Below are 22,919 nucleotides of genomic sequence, written 5' to 3'. Positions count from 1 at the left end.
GTGGCTGAACCGTTTATATATAGCTTTTCTACTTCTGTCTTCCCTGAACTGCTTCTTACACAGCTCTGCTAAGTCTTCCCTGAACCGCTTCTTATACAGCTATGCTACATCTGTTTTCCCCAGTCCCCTACCAGCACTGTGGCTAAACAGCTTCTGATACAGCTCTGCTACATCTGTCTTCCCTACCAGCACTGTGGCTAAACCGCTTCATATGCAGCTCTTCTACATCTGTCTTTCCTTAAACGCTTCTGATACAGCTCTGCTACATCTATCTTCCTTGAACCGCTTCATATACAGTTCTGCTACGTCTATCTTCCTCTCCACTACCAGCACGGAGTTTCAATGACTTCAAATACAGCTCTGCTACATCTGTCTTCCCTGAACCGCTTCTGGGGTGCTAAAATGTGTGGGATTTGTATGGGGGGGGGGGGGGGGGTCTTGTCTTGTGGAATTATGTTGAGGGGGGAGGGAGCTGTGTGTAAGATTGTACGCCGAGACTTATTTGCATATTAATAAAATGATGGATTTCTGTGCATCCGATCTTTGTAGTTAGTTTACTATGGGTAAGAGTACATTCACACAGCAGCCCCCCAGCATACAATGCCACACACCACCCACTCAGTATATAATCTCGCACAGCAGCCCCCTCCCGCCAGCATACAGTCCCACACAGAATCCCCCCACTACATACAATTTTCAGCCCCTCCCCAGTAGTTGCATCTACCTCTCCAGCACTGTCAAACTCTATCCCCCCTCAGAGCTGCAGACCTTCCTACTGTGTAAAGATTCGGCGGGTGCCTGTGATGCCGACCGACGTGACCTTGGGATGTCATTTGATATTGGGACACCAGAAAGTCCTTACAGAGTCTCAGAAGTCTGCCCTGCAAACGTGCTTGTTCATGAATGAAATGAGAGGCCGGCCACTGAATGGATGTACTTCATCTGCGCAGGCGCGGCCCATGAAATAGTCAGGCAGCTGTGGCCGTAACTATGGGAGACCAAAAAGGACAACAATGAGGTAAGAGGGAAAGAATTTGATCAAGGGTGGGAATTTGCCTATACAATATATTTACAAAAATGATCACTGGCACCCTATTAACAGAGTAAACTGTGATCATTGTGATGGGAATACCCCTTTAGTGCTTTTTTTTCCTCCACTGATTTCATGTGACCTTTTTGCATTCCCAAATACATAGCAGACCCACAGATACCCTACCTCCTGTGCAGCACGTTACTTTTGGAAGAACGTATTATGAGGCTCACCAGTAGTTGTCTTTTTTTGTCATTGATCAAATGCTGAGGGGTCTTATAAGATACAGTGCAGCATGGCAAGTACAAAAGCAGCATGGCCTTCAGCATTACAAGCAGGTCTGATTTCATGTTACATGGCTCGAGAGGGATGTGGAGCAATGGCAAAAGAAGAGGGAGAATACAGAAGAACAGAACTAATTCAGTCCATGCTTTCATGGCACTGGACAAGGGGGGGATGTCTTACCCAATTTGAGAAGCCAGCCTTCTCGATCAGGATTGAAGAATGTGTGTGTGAGGTCATTCCCATCATCCTCTGGGATCTTAAATGGCTCATTTCTGATACTGTCATACAAGTTCTGTAAAAGCAAAAAAGAACTTTAACAGAGGGTTAATCGGAAGGCTGGGAGGTGAGGAGCTTTAAGAAATGTGTAGCAATTTTAAGGCCCCTTTAGGTTAGTTTTACATTTGCAGCTGTGCTTTCGGGCAGGCTGAGAACAACCAGTCGGAGCTCCTCAGATCTGGTATTGTCGGATGTTACCTGAATGCCCACCGGCCTCATTGACTATAATGGGTCACAGCTGAGACCTGGTCTCAAACTGGCAAATATGCCGGGATTCGGACAGACAAAAAACGCTGCATGCAACGTTTTTTTGTCAGCCCGGTTCTTTGGCATTCTTTGCCTAACAGCTTGCCAGAGAGCACAGCCGCACATGTGAAAGAAGCCTTACATGGGCAGTCTGTGCCAGGGATTGTTCCCTCCGCTCATGCCTGATCATACAAATTCGCAGTTTCTTAGAGGAAGATCGCCATTTACCTCCTAACAAGCTCATACATCAGCACCACCTCTGGTCGAGGCAATTATTGGGACAAGCGTTCGAAAACTGCCCAAATAGTCAGCCTTCATAAAAGGGGCCTTTAGTCTGCATATCTTGAAGTTCTATTAATACTATGTGAAATGTAGACAGCTTCGAACTAGACTAGATGTGCCAAATTTATCGCAATGGCTCAGGCGTCTTTAGGTCACTTGTCTAACCTTAAGGTCTTGTCTCACTTCAGTAAATTACATTTATCATGTAGAGAAAGTTAATACAAGGCACTTACTAATGTACTGCGATAGTCCATATTGCCTTCTTTGCTGGCTGGATTCATTTTGCTATTACACTACATTATACACTGCTCGTTTCCATGGTTATGACCACCCTGCAATCCATCAGTGGTGGTCGTGCTTGCACACTAAGAAAAAATGCCAGCCACTCTGGTGGCAGGGACCGCAGGACCAGAAGAGATTTGAAGAAACCGCAGCACTCCCAATCTTGAATCCATATCTTCTATCGGCAGTTAACCCCTTGTATCGGCAGTTATCTCCGAAAGATAGCAACGTTTCGACACAAGTCTTTTTCAAGCTGCAGATCACGCTGACCAGGAACCACAGGAGAGCACATAGGCACATATATATATGCAGCCTCTTCAGTCCCGGCCACCCTATTTCTGCTCCGCTGCAGTGACTATTACGTCTGGAAACAAGCCGTGTTTTTTTTTTTTTTTTAATTAGAACTATGAATCCAGCCAGCAAATGGACAATCACAATACATTAATAAGTATTAACTTTCTCTACATGATAAACACCTGTTTCTGACGTCAGACAACCCCTTTCGATGTAACCTCTTGGGTGGCTTGCTGTAGACCAATTTGGTACCTTTTCAGCCACACCTTCTCATACAGCGAAGTGCAAACTGTCTAAAGCACATAGTAATGGTGGCGATTGGCATCTGGACCAGAATTCTGTTCCTTAGACTCCTACAGGCTTGCAGTACGAGGATCAGTCGAGGGTAGTAGATGGTATTGGTTTGTAAATTAATTATTATTAAAGGGATTCTGTCACCTCCCCTAAGGCAAAAAACGATTTAAAACCAGCCATGCAGCACAGCTTACCTGGATTAGGCTGTGCTGTTCAATCTTGAAATCCGTCCAGCAGTTAGTTCAAAAAACGAGTTTGATCAATGAGGAAATGCGTCCTGAAGGTGCCCAGAGGGGCGTTTTTTTCTTCTGAGAGAGCCCAGTCCCGCCCCTTTTTCAGTGCCCAGCCCGCCTTCCTTGTATTTTCTAACTGCCGCCCCCAGCCTGCCACAGCCTCTCCTGCCTCTCCTCCCCCTCCCTCACGCCGAACGAAGTCTCGCACAGGCGCAGTACCCACTGAGGGCTGCGCCTGTGCGATCATCAGGAGACTGAGGGCGGCAGCTTCATCTTCGTCACTGGGCATGCGCCGAGCCCAGTGACGTCCGATGCTCGCTCTTCCCTGCTGACTGAGGGAAGAGCGAGCATCGGACGTCACTGGGCTCGGCGCATGCCCAGTGACGAAGATGAAGCTGCCGCCCTCAGTCTCCTGATGATCGCACAGGCGCAGCCCTCAGTGGGTACTGCGACTGTGCGAGACTTCGTTCGGCAAGAGGGAGGGGGAGGAGAGGAAGGGGAGGCTGTGGCAGGCTGGGGGCGGCGGTTAGGAAGTAAAAGGAAGGCGGGCTGGGCACTGAAAAAGGGGCGGGACTGGGCTCTCTCAGAAGAAAAAAAACGCCCCTCTGGGCACCTTCAGGACGCATTTCCTCATTGATCAAACTCGTTTTTTGAACTAACTGCTGGACGGATTTCAAGATTGAACAGCACAGCCTAATCCAGGTAAGCTGTGCTGCATGGCTGGTTTTAAATCGTTTTTTGCCTTAGGGGAGGTGACAGAATCCCTTTAAGCACTAATTCAAGTCTTTCATAAGGAGAAATACTTTGAAATAGTGCAAGACAGTCTCTGGCTAGAAGGCAACTTGTGGATGCACGACAGGTTTGCAATGTCAAGCTGCCATATATAAATATGTGATTGTGGTCAAGTTACTGCGCCCACGACATGACAGTGGGCAGAAATCCAAAACTTCGGCAGAACTACATTCATAGCCACATTTTAGCAGTGCAATGTTCTATGGCATGGCCAGAAGTGGTCGTGCAGTCCAAGCCACAATGTTTTTGCTTGTTGCTGGGAGTCTCTTACCCGGAGTAGTTCCTCAGGAAGGTCACCCCCATCATTTATTCCCCTGTTCATAGAGATGAATCTTTCAAAGCCAGGTTTGTCTCGAACATTGGGGTTATGCAGACTAGTGTTCAACATGATGACCGCAAAAGACAAGACATAGCAAGTATCTGTATAAAAAAAAAAAAAAAAAAAAGTTTAAAAGTAATAAATGGAAATCAGCTTTTAATTAATCATCCCCAGACACATACATTTATTCTTAGTACCAAACTGTTAGGGCACCCAAACACATAGCTGTCGTATGCCGATTGCCATGTGGTTCTCAGGTCCATGGCAAACACGGGTGAAGCACGTAAAACCCTATTATTCACATGTACCATACTTGCAGAGTGGCTAAAATCTGCTAAAACGTGGTAATCTGCAGCAAATCCATTGTAGGTTGTCACAGAGTTCCCAGTCACAAAAGTAAACTAAACTAATGGTCACAACACCACCAACTACATAACCCATAAAGCCAAACCCAGGTCAGACCAAAACAGCAACAATCTAGGTTATCAGACTATCCACAATAGCAGGCACCTCCCGAACAGTCTTGTCCTTACAGAAGGACTAGTGGACTTTCCTTCGGAGGATTTTATTGTGCAAACCAAAGGCAGGATTACAATACTTCAGGGGATGAAAACTCCATAATAGTTTTCTGTAAGCCATATACCCACCCTCCAGAAATAGTTAATCTTTTCAGTCCAGGCGATTTTCCATTTACGTTCTTTCACCCCCAGGGGGAAGCTGATCCGAATTTTTATATATTTAAAATAATTTAAAGCCCCCACCCCCTCCCTAGGGAATCTGAACATGCTATCTTTAGATCTCTTCTCCCAAAAACACTAAAGTGATTTATTACCCTTTTTATGGGGAATTCAGTATATTCATATGGAGCACTGCCACCTGCAGGTGTCCATAAGAATATACCTGTCATAAGTTGGAACCCACTGGAGGCTACATGGTCTATCACCACCAACAGCAGTTCACACACTGGAGCGCAGAGCTCCTGGGGAATGCCACCTCAGATGCTGTGATCACAGTTGATCATGGCATCTGAGGGGTTTATAGTCGCTGATCAGCGATAACACTGACAGCAGACATTATCCCTGGGTGTCTGCTGAGTGAAACAGCAGAAACCCATCAGCTATGGTGCCCGCTCCACAGCAGGCGCTATCTTTATTATGTGGCACTATCCACCTTACATGTATGGTGGATTTCATGAAAGGGGTTAATGTTTTTTTTTTTTTTCTAATGCTGTTTGTTGAATACTGGACTAAATTAATTATATAGATGCCCACAGCAACCCAGTATTAATGCGGTCATACCCATAGAGTACTATTTCACAGTAGTGTTCTAAATCATGTAATAGTAATGAGGACAGACCACTACTTTTTCAGCAGAGGAATTTGAGGTTTTGATTAGGGTTTTACCGATATTAATCGGCCGATATTCAGGATTTTGAACGTCGTCGGTATCGGCATCTATTTTGCTGATATACCGATAACGTATGGGGAACAAGGATCGCGCTGCTGTCAGCGCTCTCCATGTTCCCTCAGCAGCACAGGGGAGAAGGAAGCAGTGTCTCCCTCCCCCTGTGCTGCTGCTGCTGCCACCACCAATGAGAGGGAAGACAAGAGGAGGGGAGGGGCTGTGGACACTGTGCCACCAATGAAGATAACTCTCATTCATTCATATACAGGAGGCGGGAGCTGGCTGCACAATCACATAGCCGGCTACTGACCTCTATGAGCGGTACCTCGGAGGGGTTAACTGCGCAAGATCGCAACTACCGCTCATAGAGGTCAGGAGCCGGCTATGCGATTGTGCAGCCAGCTCCCGCCTTCTGTATATGAATGAGAGTTATCTTCATTGGTGGCACAGTGTCCACAGCCCCTCCCCTCCTCTTGTCTTTATTTTTTTAAATCTTGCTTAGGCCTGTTTCACACTGGTGTTAGGGGAACAGCCTGCCGGTTCTGTAATGCAAGTGAAAGAATCATGCCACCTGCAGCCTGCCAAGTCGTTCGCTAATCTTCAGGTTGCTGGTTTATTTCAGGCCAGGGAAAGGACGGGATCTTGTTCCTCATTGCAGCTAATGACTGGCCTCAGCGGTGACGTGTCTCCTAGCAGCACATGTGCCACTGAGACCAGCCATTGGCGTGACCCCTTCTGGAAGTAAATAAGCAGGGATCTGGAAGAACACCAAATGGAGTGGCAGGGAACAGGCAAGTATGATTCTACCATTAGGTACCACATGCTATGTGTGCTAATCAAAAAGAGGCAAAATCTATTTGCGTGTGTGTGAGCAACTATATCGAGAAGGTCTACTAATGCTCATTTTACTTTTTTTCGTTAGAAATATAATTAGTTTCCATACCTGTGGACTGAAACACACCCGGATTACACATACAATATCTTTGCGCAAAAGCCTCCATCATGCGGTCAATCTTCTGAGCTTCACCTGGCAGACGAAAACTCCATAGAAACTGCCTAAACATGTGAAAAATGCTAAAATTAGATTGTGCCAAATGTTTCTGTTGATTAGATAAAAATATAAATAAAGTACAAAATACTATACAATAAGGATTAGCCTCGTCTCACCACAGAAATATGGAACATTGTTCAAAAGAACACAGTTCACTTTTAATGAACTCTCCTATTATGTACTGCAAAAGGTAGTTTTTAAGATGTCATCTAGTATCAAAAATACCAAATATAAACTTTTGTAATTTTCGCAAAAGAAGAATCAGACTCAAGAAATAAGAAAATCAGCACCTGAGAACACAAAAAATACAAGAACCTCGGCAATTCAATAATAATTCTTTGAACAATGAAGTTTCACAGAACACTTCTGCATCTAGAAATGATTTTAGAGAAGAATACCTCCGCACTGGGGACACCAATGAAGCATGCCATAACTTGCAGAAATCTATGGGCACTGGGAGCTCCATACAACCTGGTCATGTGATCTCACGTCTGACTCCATGCGGTAATGTGTAAGCAGGTACTCTGTCTCTCCCTTGTGACTGACTTCCTGTGAACTACAGAATCACCACCAATGAAATCCCTCCTGGCAGCTCTCAGGCCCGTCTCCACCCTCCTTGTTCCTGTGTTGTAGATATATCTCCCCTATCTAAAGGCCCAGGAGTGTGGATATATAGTAGGTAGGTGTATACAAACATTAGCTGCATTTATATAAACCCCCTGTACTATCTGTGTGTACTGACTCTCCAGTGTAGTTCTAGGGGATGTAGCTTTACATTGGTCTCCCTGATCCCGGCATGCAAGAGCTGACAGGGGATAGAAATGACAGGGCAGAAAGGCTCACCAACCGCTCTGTGTCATTCATTTGTCATGGCTGCCATTACAAAGAGCAGTGCAGTGCGTTGAGACTCCGCCCCATCTCTGCAATGCCAGGCATGACGGGAAATGTAGGATTCATTAGGAAAACCATATCTGAATGAACCAGTGCTTCATTAAAAAGGGGTATTCCGATTTTGAAAAATTGTCGCCTATCCTGCTGAGACTACCACTGATTATGAGGATGAGGACCTCATACCCCTCCCCTCTGAAATGAACAGAGCAGCAGGTCAGGCATGAGCACTACAGCTCGATTCATCTCTATGGGAGTTCTAGAAATAGGAGACTGCTGTACCCTGCTGTCTCTGGCAAAGATGATTAGAGCAGCAGTGATTGGTGAAAGTCCCAGCGGTAGGACCCCTACTGAGCTAATAGTTAGCCCCTGTACGGTGGATAGGAAAACATCGGATAACCGGAATACTCTTTATAATGGGTTTTCCTGGACCAACAGTGATCCCCTATCCATTAGATTGGTCTCATATTGATGACCTGTGGGGGTCCAACACCCACATTAGATCAGCTGTTTGTGGCCTCTGCAGGTTCTGGAAGTAGGCTGTGCATGGAGCCAGAACACAGCTTTGTACACTGTAGTGGCTGTTCTCGTGTACTGCCGCTGATACTCCTATTCAAGTGAATGGGAGCTGAGCTGCAGTACTCCAAGGATGGCCCCTACACAGTGTAGGGGAGCTGAGGTGGTCCAGCTCAGTACACCTTTATTTCCAGAACCACACCTACAGCTACCAGCTGAGTGGTGGAGGTGCTAATGTCAGACCCCCACCTATCCGATATGGATTACCTTTCCAGCAATGTTTGGACATCGAATACTAACTCATCAGCGACAGCCTAGCAGTGTAATCTGTCTGATCCCAGCTCAGTTGTATCCATACTTTTTAAACCCTTTCATCTTCAGCAGCTTTGGTCATATGACCCACATTTCTGACTAATGGTGCCTTCATATGAGCCAGATTTTGTGGCAGAAAATTCCACGACTAAAAATCAGTTCCATTCAAATGAAGGGGTAGCGAGCACATGCATTTCTTTAAGTTCTATTAAAGGTGACTGGAACTGATTTTCAGTGTCCGAATTTTCTGCCACATGTGAAGGGACCCTAATTTGGTGCCTGCTTTCTTGTGTGGCTCACTTCCTTGATTCCCTCCTTGCAGCTCTCAGACACCTCCCCTCCCCACCCAGTTTCACCTTACTTGATCCTCTGTACTTCCCTCAATGCATAAAATGCTGCTGAAGATATCATTTCTGCCTTACTGAATACCAAGAGCTCAGTAATACAGCAGTGAGGACACACACAGGAATACACGGAGACTGGAGGGAGAGTTAGGGGACATTTGTTGTGCATCACCGATTACTGTATAGTCAATGGGTCCATTCACACGTCCGCAAATTGCGGATCTGCAAAACAGACACTGACCATGTGCGTTCTGCATTTTGTGGACCGCACATGGAAGACACTTTAAATAGAAATGCCCTTTCTTGTCAGTGTCTGCAGACAAGAATAAGACATGTTCTAGTTTGATGCGGAACGGGAGCGCGGATGGGGAAAGCACACTGTGTGCTGGCCGCATCTTTTCTGGACGTGTGAAGGGACCCCAAGGCTGGGTTCACACCTGAGTGTATTCGATAAGCGCTTTTTACAGGTGTTTTTGAGGCATACTTTGGAGTCGTACGCGCGTTTGTGTGATTAACCACAGAGGCATCCAATGAAAAACTGCCACAATACGCACAACAATACGCCCCAAAGAAGCTCCTGTACTTCTTGGGGCGTAGGGAGTTTTACAGCGCGTTCGTACGCGCTGTAAAACGCTCAGGTGAGAACCATTGGATTTTGCCTGTTGAGCGTTTTACAGCACGTAGAAACGCGGTGTGAACCTAGCCTTAGTGTGATAAAAGTCCACCACTTCTGTATCAGCAAAGCCAGGCATGATGCAATATGTAGGCTACATTAGGGGAACTGTATCAGACAGGAAGACAAAGGTGGCCGACAAGCCATAGATGGCACATCACTGATAACACGTAAATACAAGGCATATACAAGAGCTGCTACGTTAATCTTTAATTATGGCATATGCTGCTCTAAATAGGAAAAATAAATTATTGTGCATGAGGCCTTAAATAAATGAAGCTTTGAGTTCTCTAGGCTATGGACAGCTTTGAATGCATGTTTATTACTGCATTGTACTTCTTTTCAGCTTAAACATTTTAAAAGGTCTTTATTTAAAAAGCTCAACTGTTTGTCCTCTGCAGCCTGCACCATTTCACATACCAGAATGCTCTCTTTCACAGTGAAATCTAGCCCTTAAAGGGGTGTTCCAGGACTCTACTATTGATGATCTACATTTAGGATAGGCCATCAATATCAGATCGTCGGGGGTCTGACACAGTGCATACCCGCTACCAGTTGTTCTGTAGTAGCTGGATGGGTTACTGCAGCTCCTCTGATGTTTTCACCGTAAAGGAGAAAAGCGTCTGATGCCGATTGGCACCGGATCCTCCAAAGTAGTGCTGCACTCTACTTGAAAAAGGCTGGGAGGGGTTGGAAGGCGTCCTGAAGATTGTAAGTGCATATAAAAAAAAACAAAAAAAAAAACAAAAAAAAAAAAACAACTTTTTGGTTTCTGGGGACTTAATATTTGTGTGAAGGAGAAAAAACACCCTGCAAAGTATGTGAAAAGGTGTTGGCTGTAGAAGAATTGTTGAAAATTGCTAATAACGAACATTTGGGGTAAAGAATTTTAGCACAAAATACATACATTTAGGCTCCATTTACACATCTGTATGTGTTTTGCGATTCCACAAAACACGGACACCAGCAATGTGCGTTCCGCATTTTGCGGACTGCACATCGTCGGCACTATAATAGAAAATGTCTAATCTTGTTCGCAATTGCAGACAAGAATAGGACAGGTTTTATTTTATTTTTTCGGGATAGGAATTGCGGACCCGGAAGTGTGGATCTGCTTTTCCGGATCCGGACAGCACATCGTGTGGCCCCATAGAAACGAATAGGTCCGCAGTTCCGTTATGCAAAATGCGGAACACAATTGCAGACGTGTGAATAAAGCCTTAAGGCGACAGAGCATCAGAATCAGAACTAAAAATGAATCTACTATTAGAATGTGCTTGCAAGGTAGAAGCACAAACCCCCAACCATGTAGATAGAGTCTGCTACTCATGAAAGAGGAAACCAATACGTGAATGGTAGTTTTACAGCAAGCCTCCACATCTAGGGTTAGATCAGTCATTTCAGACGGCCGGCCGAGCTGCTAGATCACCATGGCTAGGTTTACAGCTTCCTGAATGAGACTTTTGCTTATTCTGTGGTGGACATGGCCACTTCCTCTTTCACAGAAACCTTCCTGTTTCTTTGCAGCCCTGTGGTTCCACAGCACTATCTGTACATGATCTCTGACAAAGCGACGTGACTGACCTGAGAGCTTGAACAAGGTTCAAATCTGTAAACTCATGGAGATCCACAAAGCTATGAAGAACAGAAATATTTAAATCCTCCCTGTAAAAAGTAAAGAAAGAAAGTTTGTGAGAGTTGTTAATAGATGCAAAGCAACCCGAAAAAGTGGGGGCCTTTGCTTTTCTTTTAACCGTTGAAGTAATGGTAATTAAAAGGGTTTTCTAGGCCTTAAATATTGATCGGTGAGGGGCCCTGCTGATCAGCTGTCAGCTGCGCTTTGGCACTCAGGCAAACATTGTGTGTGTTCCTCGGCAGGAGACCCATTTAAGTGAATGGGGTTCAGCTGCACTACCAAGCACAGCCACTATACAATGTACAACACTGCTCCGCAATGCTGACACAGCTGATGTGTCACAAGTTGGACCGCCACTAATCATATAGGGGACCTATCCCAAGTTATGTAAAGGAACTGTCCCATCTGGGACACCTATGGCAGATCGATAACATACGCCATAAATGTCAGATCTCAGAGGTGGGACCCGCACCCATCTCAAGAATGGGGCCCCAGAGAGAATGGAGACCACAGTGTATGCGCAGCCTACTCTCCATTCACTGCTGCGTGACTTCCGTAGATAGCCAGACAAGCGCGCTCCTACTGATATGCCATAAATGTGCCAATGAGCATACCCCTTTAACTCCCAGAAACTCTATAATAGTGATTGCTCAGACTAAGATTACGACAACATATTTCAAACTTTGCGGTTCACATTGCTTGACAATTACTGTGAAAACTAAGACCTTTCTTCAGCATGCTATGTAAGCTGACCTTCCCTGACCATACTAAACTATGGGGATCAGACTTTATGCCTTTAGCAGATGACGTGCATGTAACGCTGTTTAAGGCACCACGGCTCAACTAACTGCAAGAATCAGACACTAATGATCAGTACTAGTATTTTCCAACCAGGGTTCCCAATAGGGTCCCTTCAGCTCTAATCAGGGGTTCCCCAGAATACAGTCACAATAGGGAAGGCACCCAGTGCCAGCCTGCTTATAGGGGTTGGCCACCTTATCTTTCTACATATGTGCTGGAAATGGCATAGCACATAATGGCAGCTAGTGATAAACTGGTATTAAACAATTGTCGCTGATGTCTGATGGTTTAGTGACTAATATACAGTGCGGCACTCCAGTCCCAAAACAGCTGCTGATGGAGGGTCACGGGATCAGTCCCACTGACTAACCGTGCACACAGCAATAGAAACGTGAACATGCACAGTGCCATGGGCAGGGGAAGTCAATGGAGGCTGCTGATGGATTGATCACATGACCCTCCATCAGCTGCCTTTGAGTGCTGTTCCCAGTGCATCTGTAGGATTAAAGGTATAGTGGCCAACCCTTTTAACATGTGTACCTAGAATTACAGAAAGCTTTACCTGCCTACACCAAGTTTCTCTGAGGGAACAGCATTAGGAGACCCCCAGGAGTGGAATCACTTCAGCAGTAATAAAGCTGGGAATCCCTTCCATTGATTATAGGGAGGGAGAATGTCCCTTTGCATTGGTCATTATGCTGGAGGTCTGACCACCATCTATACCATCTCTCTATAAATCCACTTTATAGTTAAAGATTTTTCACTCAAGAATCCAGATGGTGAACACTGTCTTCGTTATACTAATTTCCATAAAGCTCAGGTTTACCTCTCTCCTAAGTAGTCCCCGATGGCGGTCTTATTCAGCCCTTCCCCTTTGTACAAGAAGCGTGCTATGTCTTCTGCAGTGTTTCTCAGCAACTCATTCTCCTGGAGATAGAGGATGCCCTAAAAGCAGGAACCGAATGTCATAAAATTAACCAACAGTATAAAATACATTATGTTCTAACTAAATTACAAAACACAGACGAGAACCATCAGAGGAGTCACTGAAGACGCAGGTAGTCACTGTAGTAAAGCATCTTAAACCTTTATCTACCCAAGTGCAGGGGACAAAGCTAGCCACAGCTTAACCCCCTGGACATTAGGCGCTCCTTAGAGGTTATCCAAAGCCAGATAACAAGCCCTTCTGGTAACGGAAGACAAGTCAAGTTTAATACATTTCTAGCAGAATTTGTTCCTGTGATGGGTACAGCCATGGTACCACCACAAGGGGTTAGCACAATATAGCAAGTTTCATATCAAACATGGCCTTTTGTTCTTAAATATTTTACACCAAAGTCAAAACTCCATAAGCCTTTTTTTTTTTTGTAGCCATGAAATGAAACCTTTAAAAAGAGATTCTGTCATCAGATTTGAGGCCTATAACCTAAACATATGGCCAGGTCCCTACTAATACCCTGAATCCTAAAGTGACCTTATCAAATGCGCCTGTGGCTCTATTATCATATAAAACAGGTGTATATAACCTGTCACTCACGTCCCAAGACGTCTCATCATGCAGGGTGCCCGGATGCAGCCATCTCCTTTTGGTGCCCAGCGCCGCTTTCCGACTAGAAATCGCCGCCCACCTCACGTCATCGCCACCTCTCTAACCTTAGCGCCGCCTCTGAAATAGTCCGCTCTCCTCAGCCAGATCCCACGCGTGCGCACTAGGTATAACCTGATGCGCCCATGCAGACTCCTGGCAGCGGCCTGCGCACTTCGCTCGAATCTGCCTTGACCACCCTATTGCAGCCATCCTCTCACAGCCGCACGGGATCTGGCTGAGGGAGCGGACAATTTTGGAGGCGGTGCTGAGGTCAGGAAGGCTATTGAAAGGGAGGGCGGCGGCAGCCGGGCACCCAGCATGATGAGACGTCCCCTTGGACACATTTGGGACGTGAGTGACAGGTTATATAAATCTGTTTTATATGATAATAGAGCCACAGGCGCATTTGATAAGGTCACTTTAGGATTCAGGGTATTAGTAGGGACCTGGCCATATGTTTAAGTTATAGGCCTTAAATCTGATGACAGAATCCCTTTAAAGTGGTTTTCCAAGATTTTTATAGCGATGACCTATGGATAGGTCATTAGTATCTGATCGGTTGGGGTCCAACACCCAGGACCCCCACCAATCAGCTGTTTGAGAAGGCAGAGGCACTCGCAGTATGCCACGGCCTTCTCTCAGTTATCCCTGGGCCGAGTGATGACACGTTCATCGTTCATGTGGCCTAGGCACAGCTCAGTCCCATAGAAGTGAATGGGGCTGAGCTGTCAGACCAAGCACAGCCGCTATACAATTCATCAAAAACTGATAGTCAGGGTCCCATGTGTTGGACCCCCACGGATCAGATACTGATGGCCTATCCAGAGGATAGGCCATCAATAAAAGAATCTCGGAAAACCCTTTTAAGAGTATGTCTACACAGGACAGGACACTGGATATGCGTGCGGCTTCTTCAGTACCAGCTACATGGATGAGCCTTTAAGAAACCGAACTCACACACTGGAAAACAAATCTGCAGTATAAGCTGACCTGTCGTGCGGATATTACATTCATGCTGCAGATTTCACCCTTTGAAACAGAGGGTGAAATCCACTACAAATATTCAGCAAATTCTGCATGCCAGGGATTCACTGGGAGATTTTCGCCTATGGCTCAGGTGTGGTCTGCCCAATTCCCAGAAGTCCTGCTCCAGAACTGAAACAGTATTGTAGTATCCCAAATCAGATGACAGAGCATGACCACAAGAGGCCCTAATACATTATATTTTTACCTTTTTAGGATCCATATTAAACTTCTTTCTGCCCATCCCGATCTTCCGGTTTCTTTGTAACGTTTTGCTGTGGGGGGAAAAAAAAACAAAACAAAAAACAAAACAAAGGAAACAACGTTAACCAGAATGACCAATGTAAGGCAGATAAGAACAAGTAGACGTTACAGTACACTGCCGTCACTTCCAGGATCCCAGTGTAACAAAAGTGCAATCGAGTTGCACCAACAAGCAAAGCGGTCGGCTTTAGTGATATTTGCTCCAGCGAGGCTTCAGTCTAATAACAGCAGTGCGTTATGTGCGTGTCCAGGACATAAGCAAGGCATTCAGAATTGTGTACCAATCCCCCAACACTCCCGTGGGGTTGCTCCTTCCTGGTCCCCCTCTACACAGACCTCTGATCTGTTCAGCCATTCATTGGCTGCAGCGGTCATACGTGTCAAAGTGACATTACTGCGCTGAAGCGCAACAAACTATGAAGAACACTGGAGCAGCAGGAGTTATAGAGGACATGTAACCGCTCCTTAAATGTCCGTTTTAGTAACTACTGGCACCCCTCTTGTGATAACATTTCTGTAGTACTAGCCTTATAAACACACCCAACTGGACCTTCATTGCAAACGGTTATTCATAGGAATAGGACTAAAGGAATAACAAAACACAAGGTCCTAAGAACAGATGCAGATCCAGAATGGTTATTACATGGGGAATACAACTAGTTAGTAAAAACAGACCTGTCAGGAGAGGCGACAGCTCCTCAAACAGGCAAGTAATGGTTCTTTTATTGTTTTACACAATTTCCCCCTTAGCCTGTTTTTCATCCTTTAACATGGATATGTGTCACCGACGTGGTGATGTGCGCGGGTATGGAACGTCACCACAGATGCCAATCACTGCCCTCAGAGTTAGACTGTGATTGGCTGCAGTGGTCACATGCCCTTAATGCAAGATAACGGCGATTTCAAGAGAATGCTGTTGTATCTCTGCCTATAGTAAGGGCACCTGTCACCACTACACATGGCAAAACTACAATTCTGGAGAATATTTTCTTACACCCCCTATGTTGCTCCTTGGCTATTCATCCTAGAAAATGAATTCTTGACAACTGTATGTCCTGACACACATGTCCAATCAGAACTGACAGTTTTGGACTGTATGAGGAGTTGAGGACACATGTTAAGACCAATTTGTCTCTACAGAATTTCTTGGAGAAATAACAGAAGAACAGACCAATAGAAAGCTCCAAGATGCTCCAGAACATTGGTATTACTTAGGCCCCTTTCACACGGGCGAGTTTTCCGTGCGGGTGCGATCCGTGCGGCGAACGTATGGCACCCGCACTAAATCCTGACCCATTCATTTCTATGGGGCTGTGCACATGAGCGATGTTTTTAACGCATCACTTGTGCGTTCAGTTGAAATCGCAGCATGCTCTATATTTTCCGATTTTGACGTGACGCAAGCCCCATAGAAGTGAATGGGGTGTGTGAAAATCGGATGGCATCCGCAAGCAAGTACGGATGCCGTGCGATTTGCACGCATGGTTGCTAGGAGACCATCGGGATGGAGACCCGATCATTATTATTTTCCCTTATAACATGGTTATAAGGGAAAATAATAGCATTCTGAATACAGAATGCATAGTAAACCAGCGCTAGAGGGGTTAAAAAAAAATAAAAAATAATTTAACTCACCTTAGTCCACTTGCTCGCGAAGCTGGCATCTCCTTGTGTCTCCGCTGCTGATGAACAGGACCTGGGGTGAGCTGCTCCATTAAATAGAGCTTAAGGACCTTCGATGACGTCACTCCGGTCATCACATGGTCTTTTACCATGGTGAATCACCATGGTAAAAGATCATGTGACGTACCATGTGATGACCGGAGTGACGTCATCGAAGGTCCTTAACCTGTATTTAATGGAGCAGCTCACCCCAGGTCCTGTTCATCAGCAGCGGAGACACAAGGAGATGCCGGGCTTCGCGAGCAAGTGGACTAAGGTGAGTTAAATTTTTTTTATTTTTTTTTAACCCCTCTAGCGCTGGTTTACTATGCATTCTGTATTCAGAATGCTATTATTTTCCCTTATAACCATGTTATAAGGGAAAATAATAGAGTCTTCAGAACATCAATCCCAAGCCCGAACTTCTATGAAGAAGTTCGGGTTTGGGTACCAAACATGCGCGATTTTTCTCACGCGAGTGCAACGCATGACAATGTTTTGCACCTGCGCAGAAAAAAATCGCGCATTTTCCCGCAACGCACCCGGCTCTTATCCGGGCAAAAAAACTCACGCCCGTGTGAAAGAGGCCTTAAGACATGTCAGAACTGACAGCCCCTCATGGGGGAAAAAAAAAAATAAAAAAAAAAAACATACATCGCAGTCTTTATTGGTCACTAGAAAAACACATTTATTTAGTGAAGCGATTCACAGGAAAGCGACAGAGTGATAAAAACTTTCCGGACAGTGGCCTTGGGGCGGAAACTCTGTCAATAGCTGTTAGGACTGTGGTCATGGCGTTTCTCTGAAGCCACCCTACTTTCAGCTCCCCTGAAGGTACGTACCAGGATGTATTAGGCCTCAGGGTCAGCTCTGCAGTCAGAAGGATTCGCACACCTTCTACTACAGTGAAAACAGGGTCTGCCATTTTAGTTCAGCGATAGTCATCCAATAAATAATCTGGGGGACATTTACTAATGGTTTTACTCTATTATTGTGGCATAAAAAACTTCACGAAATATAGCATACGGCACGTGCACCCCGAGGTCGCAGTACTTTATTTCTCTTAAAAAAAAATAAAAAATCCTCTTAGCACTTTTGGGGAGTATTTTTAGCCGAAGGAGAGTACGAAAGTTGCAGTAATTCAGATGCATGATGCGTGGGCCTACACTTGTTTGGGGCGTCTGTTGCAGATTTTGTCAAAAAAGACCGGAAAAAAAAAAAAAAAAAAAAAAAAAAAAAAGCCCTGGATGCAGCACTTTTGCCCGATAAAAAGATGATCTTTTTACAAGCAATAAAAAACGGACTCCATCATAGTCAGAGAAGTCTGTTCAGCTCTGTGCCGGTCAGGCTGGGTCCACATCACGTTTGTCATATGTACACAGAAACATACAACAAAAAACGTATACGTTAATAGATGCCTTAGACAGATCCCATACTGTGGCATCCGTCACCATAGAGTTCCAATGTAAAAACATTTTATATTGATTAACCCCTATATCTATTTCAATAACCCGTTTAAATGATGGGGGCAGGAGAACGGAAAAGGCACATAACTGAGCCGAACGGAGACCAAAGCGGAGCGGAGACCAAAGCTGTGCATGCAGGACTTTTGCCTCCGCTTCAAAATCCTCTTCTGAGCGGAAACATAACGGACCCCATTATCGTCTATGGTGTCCTAAGGGCTCCATTTGGCTCAGTTATGTGCCTTCTCCGTCCTTTCCGAACGGTGATGTGAACAAAGCCTTAGGCTTCAGGCACATGGTCATATTTATCAACAAAGTGCATTTTCTGCTGGCCCAGTTATTCCTATGGTGCCATGCACACATCCGTATTTTTCATGGATCTATGTGGCTGTCCATACTGCTTACAAGAACAGTCCTTTCTATCGATTGGAGTGAGAAAAATATGGTGTAGATTCGTTATTTGCAGACCAAAATACTAACAAGGCTGAGTGCATGAGGCCTCACCAAAACTAAGCTGAATTCCGCATTTACTTTAACTCACACACTTAGCAGCACGCAATGGCCCATGGACATGCTGCACGTGACTACACAGCCTTACCTTCCTTCATTGGCCTCCAGGCCTTCCACCTCATTCATAGCCTCACTCAGCTCATCACGCAGCCTCTGGATCTCTTCCAGCAGTTCCTGTTTCCTGCGACGGATGTTCTCGAGCTCAATACGTTCTTCTGGAGTCAGGTCAGCGGGAACTAAAGAGGAAGCAACAAGATAAACATTCTCAGGATCTATTGTGCATAGCAGCAACGTATTTTATGTTGGGGGGGGGGGGGAAATAAATAAATCCCAGTAAATTTGTAGCCAAAAAGTTTAGCTTTGACCGGCAAAGGACATGTTCACACAGAAGGATCTTGTCACGTATTCCACCTCCTATTGATTCTCAATTGAAATTGTGCCACTTCAAGAAAGGTTATGTCCCTTCTTGATGGAGGTTTCTACATGGTAACTACAGCGGGCGTCTTCAAGCAAATTTATCCAAACCCACGGCAGAAATCTGAGGGTCAGCCTTAGACATCTGCACCGGATTCCGTGGAAAACACAGGTACATTTTTTCTGACATGTATTATAAATGATTAGAACATGCTAGGTATCCATGCAGCCAGTCACTGGCCTCAACAGTATACAGCACACAACTGTTGAGGCCATTGACTGACTGCAGCAGTGACCTGGTGTGCCCAGGATGATACTGCTGCGTCCAAGAACGCAAACACCGGCGGGAAGGACTGGAGCAGGAAGTGGCAGGGGAGCAAGATGACTTCTTTTGAAATTTGACCACAATTACTGTAGTTTCATCTGACTTGGAGGTCAAAGTAAGCATACCAGCATGTAGAGTAGGTGCCCTGAAAGAAAACGATATCTCTCTTGTGAAAACCCGGTGCCATAATCCTTTTAAATTTTACGCATCCAGTGTGGTGCGCCATAGCTCTCACCATAACGCCGCCGACCCCCTACTTTCACTGGCGGTCTCTGAGATTTCAGTACTGAAAATCTTATTTGTATAAAAAAATCTATTTCTCCGGATTAGAAGACCAGATTTTCACAACAAAGGTACAATTATGTTTTGGGGTTCCTAGGCCATGTGTAAAGGAGTTTTCCCGAGATGTTAATACTGATGACTGCTATCCGCTGGTAAGGGCATCAGTATCAAATTGGTGGGGGTCCAACACTTGGGATCCACACCAATCACCTGTTCGAAAAGGCAGCAGCACGTGCAGTAGAGCCATAGCGCAATACCAAGCACGGCCGCTATATAATGTACAGCTCTGTGCTGCGAGAAGGGCACGCCACTGCCTTCTCAAACAGGGGATCCTGGGTGTCGGACACCCACCTATCAGATACTGGTAACCTACACAGAGGATAGATCATCAGTATTAAACGGATTTTAGACATAATAGATTGCCTTTCGGTTTCACGCCCAATCTTTGAGAGAAGGCACTGCAGTAAAGGAGTCGTAGCAGCAGAAAAACTAAAATGGCGTCCCTGCTCAGGGCACCCTCTATGAGGCAGAACAAAGAACCTGCTCTGTACAAGTGACTCCCGTTCGGGTGGGTCATCCATTCGAATGGCTAGCATGTAATGCTGGAGGGAAAATGAGCGGCCAGATGAGACTTCAGAAACCAGCTGGGATATGGCCTACATCAGACATTAGGAGAGAAGAGAAGAAGAATCCCACATGTGAATGGAGTTCTCAGTTTTCCTGGCTGGAGACGGACTTGCTCACCACGGGCTTTTTGCACTTAGCATATTTTCCTTTCTTTGGGACCATTATTGCAGAATTTGCATTGTTGGTGAAAGTCGTCAGAATCAGTTCTAACAGCTACAGTCATAGATAGCTAACCATTTATTAGAAAGACAAAAATTAGCTCTTTGTACACGGAGAGAAATATTTAGCAGCTGGTAAGGAAACACTGAAGTCATTGTGCATTTTGTCTTGTGAGAAAAAGGTCTTTATTGAAAGAAGAAAAAAAAAAAACACAACACTGGATGCCAAGGGCTGGTCATGGTATAATCCTTGTCATACTGTAAAACAAAGTCCTGTTTGATGACAGTCACTCATTTATATCCATGATCAGTCCCAAATACAAGCTCTGATGGAAGATACACTGAAGTCCTCCAGTCACCATTGGACATCAGGGCAATTTGTTGGAGATGAAAGGCAATTTCAGGTGCCAAAACCTAACTCAACCATAACAACCTGTCAGTGACGAGTCCACGAGAAGGCACTGAGCTATTTGTCTATACCCATGGAGGTGTGTGTGAGTCTGTCTATCTATCTATCTATCTAGATGGATAGAGAGAAAATCCAGCGGGAGCACCAGCCAAGGTGTGGGTGCAATATCCAGTATAGGGTAGCGGCAATACCCCGAGTATTGTAGAGACAAAAGAATCCGGAATGCACTCCAAAATAGACGTGAAACGTCGCAAGTTTTGCCTTTTTATGGGTGAATAAATCATTTATTTCACGTCTATTTTGGAGTGCATTCCGGATATATATATATATATATATATATATATATATATATATATATATATATATATATATATATATATATATATATATATATATATATATTCATACCTGATGTTATGGTGGTAGGTTTGTCTACTCATCAGATTAGACATCACATATCTAAAGTTATACAGATTAGACAGCAGTTTGTTGATGATGGAACAGCAGTTGAATACACAGTCCTCTGGTGAACGTTCTGTCTGCAGACACGGCCGTACATATTTAGTCCATATTGGCCGTCGCAGTTGTTCAAACTGCCCATACACGTTCAATGAAACTGGGCGATGGACGAAAGATCTTTCTGGGAACCTTCTTTCAAAAACAGTTCATTCATCTGGCTATCGAACGAAAGTATTAAACATGGCCAACTTCTTTTCAGATGATAAAGGTCTGTCATTGGTTGGCTAAAACGATTATCTGTTATTAAAGGGAACCTGTCCTCAACTTTTAGCTAACCTCACTAAGGGCAGCATAAAATTGTGACAGAAATGCTGATGTCAGCGGTGTGTCACTCATGAGCTAAAAGTAAGTGATTGCTGAGAACCAGCATCTTAACCATTGCAGCTCGGGCCTAGAAAAGAGTCACATCTACCTGAGAAGAGTCAGTGTTATCCATAATCTCCTGCTCTCCCGCCCATCTGCTGACGATTGGCAGTTGTCTCCTACAGAGAAAGGGAGGAAACTGGGTAGAAGACGGTCAGTCATCAGCAGGTGGGCAGGAGAGCAGGAAGTCATGAATAACCAGGACTCTTCTCAGGTGGCCGGGACTCTTTTCCAGGCCTAGTCTGCAATGATTTTGCCGAGAACCGACACATCACACACTTAGAAACAGTAATGGATGTGGCGCACAGTATTCACTAGGACCAAAATGAGGTGCTCTCAAAGAGGACTCACCCTATCCTCAAGAAGTCAGATACGTATAACAAAGGGGAACCTGGGCACTCAAGATATTCAGACCATAAAGAATGTATTGCTACACAAATAGATTAAAATACAAATACAAATTCGTGAAATATCCTCTACCCATACACGTCCTATAAATGCTCCTAAAAGACAGGAATATTGATACCGACAAGAAAAATCCTAAAATATCCTTAAAATACGCGTTTAGCCAGGACCCCAGTTATCGTGACCAGCCTGCCGTAGATTGTAATACAGTCTGCCGCACGCATGGGAGGTTGAATTAGACAGCGCAAGACTAACCATATAAGCCGGAGTCCAGCTGCACGTGGCAAACAAACCACCATCGCGGGAGAACGGGGACGAGAGACGCTCGTGAGTACTGGCCTGACAAAACACAGGACCACCTAGCCGAGCATTTGAGGGATATTTACTTACACAAAGACTGTCCTTATTCTTCCGGCAGGCTGTCACATGGAGCACAAGAAAGTTTTCCCCAGTGGGACGCCGCTGGTGATATCATATAGCGGGGCGCCGCTACCTCTGTGTGTATGTACGCACTGTTTTCATTTGGCTTACAGGATACTATTTGTGACATTATACCAGGACTTTTATTTATTTTTTTCCAGGATATTTTTGAAAGTATCAATTACGTTTGGGACTATATATCAAGTGTAACCCATTTACCTCATTGGACAGTAGCTATATTTTGTTACCTGTGGCTACTTGATTTTGACTTTACAATTATCCCCATATTTTAAGGATATTTTAGGATTTTTCTTGTTGGTATTAATATTCCTGTCTTTTAGGACGTGTATTTTAATCTATTTGTGTAGCAATAAATTCTTTATGGTCTGATTATCTTGAGAGTGCCCAGGTTCCCCTTTGTTATACACATCACACACTTACTTTTAACTTATAAATGACAGGCCGCTGAAATAAACTTACCTGTCTACTTTATGTTGCCCATACTAACAGCAGAATAAAGTTGATGACA

The 22,919-nt window shown here is 44.8% G+C and overlaps 1 protein-coding gene across 1 annotated transcript in view; it reads right to left on the bottom strand.

Annotated features, from left to right (window-relative positions):
* Nucleotides 1–22,919, bottom strand: part of CYTH2 (cytohesin 2) — a 39,009-nt gene that overhangs the window by 8,685 nt on the left and 7,405 nt on the right. The window contains exons 2-8 of the mRNA XM_044281540.1: nt 18,557–18,704; nt 14,778–14,844; nt 12,785–12,903; nt 11,106–11,186; nt 6,681–6,793; nt 4,286–4,434; nt 1,496–1,607 (exon numbers count right to left, since the gene is read on the bottom strand). Of these exons, the coding sequence (XP_044137475.1) occupies nt 1,496–1,607; nt 4,286–4,434; nt 6,681–6,793; nt 11,106–11,186; nt 12,785–12,903; nt 14,778–14,844; nt 18,557–18,704 (789 nt within the window). The remainder of the gene's footprint in view (nt 1–1,495; nt 1,608–4,285; nt 4,435–6,680; nt 6,794–11,105; nt 11,187–12,784; nt 12,904–14,777; nt 14,845–18,556; nt 18,705–22,919) is intronic.

Source organism: Bufo gargarizans, chromosome 2 (assembly GCF_014858855.1).
Source record: "Bufo gargarizans isolate SCDJY-AF-19 chromosome 2, ASM1485885v1, whole genome shotgun sequence".
Lineage (NCBI taxonomy): Eukaryota > Metazoa > Chordata > Amphibia > Anura > Bufonidae > Bufo > Bufo gargarizans.
Note: the sequence above shows the minus strand (reverse complement) of the source record. Positions and strands in the feature narration are given on the sequence as shown.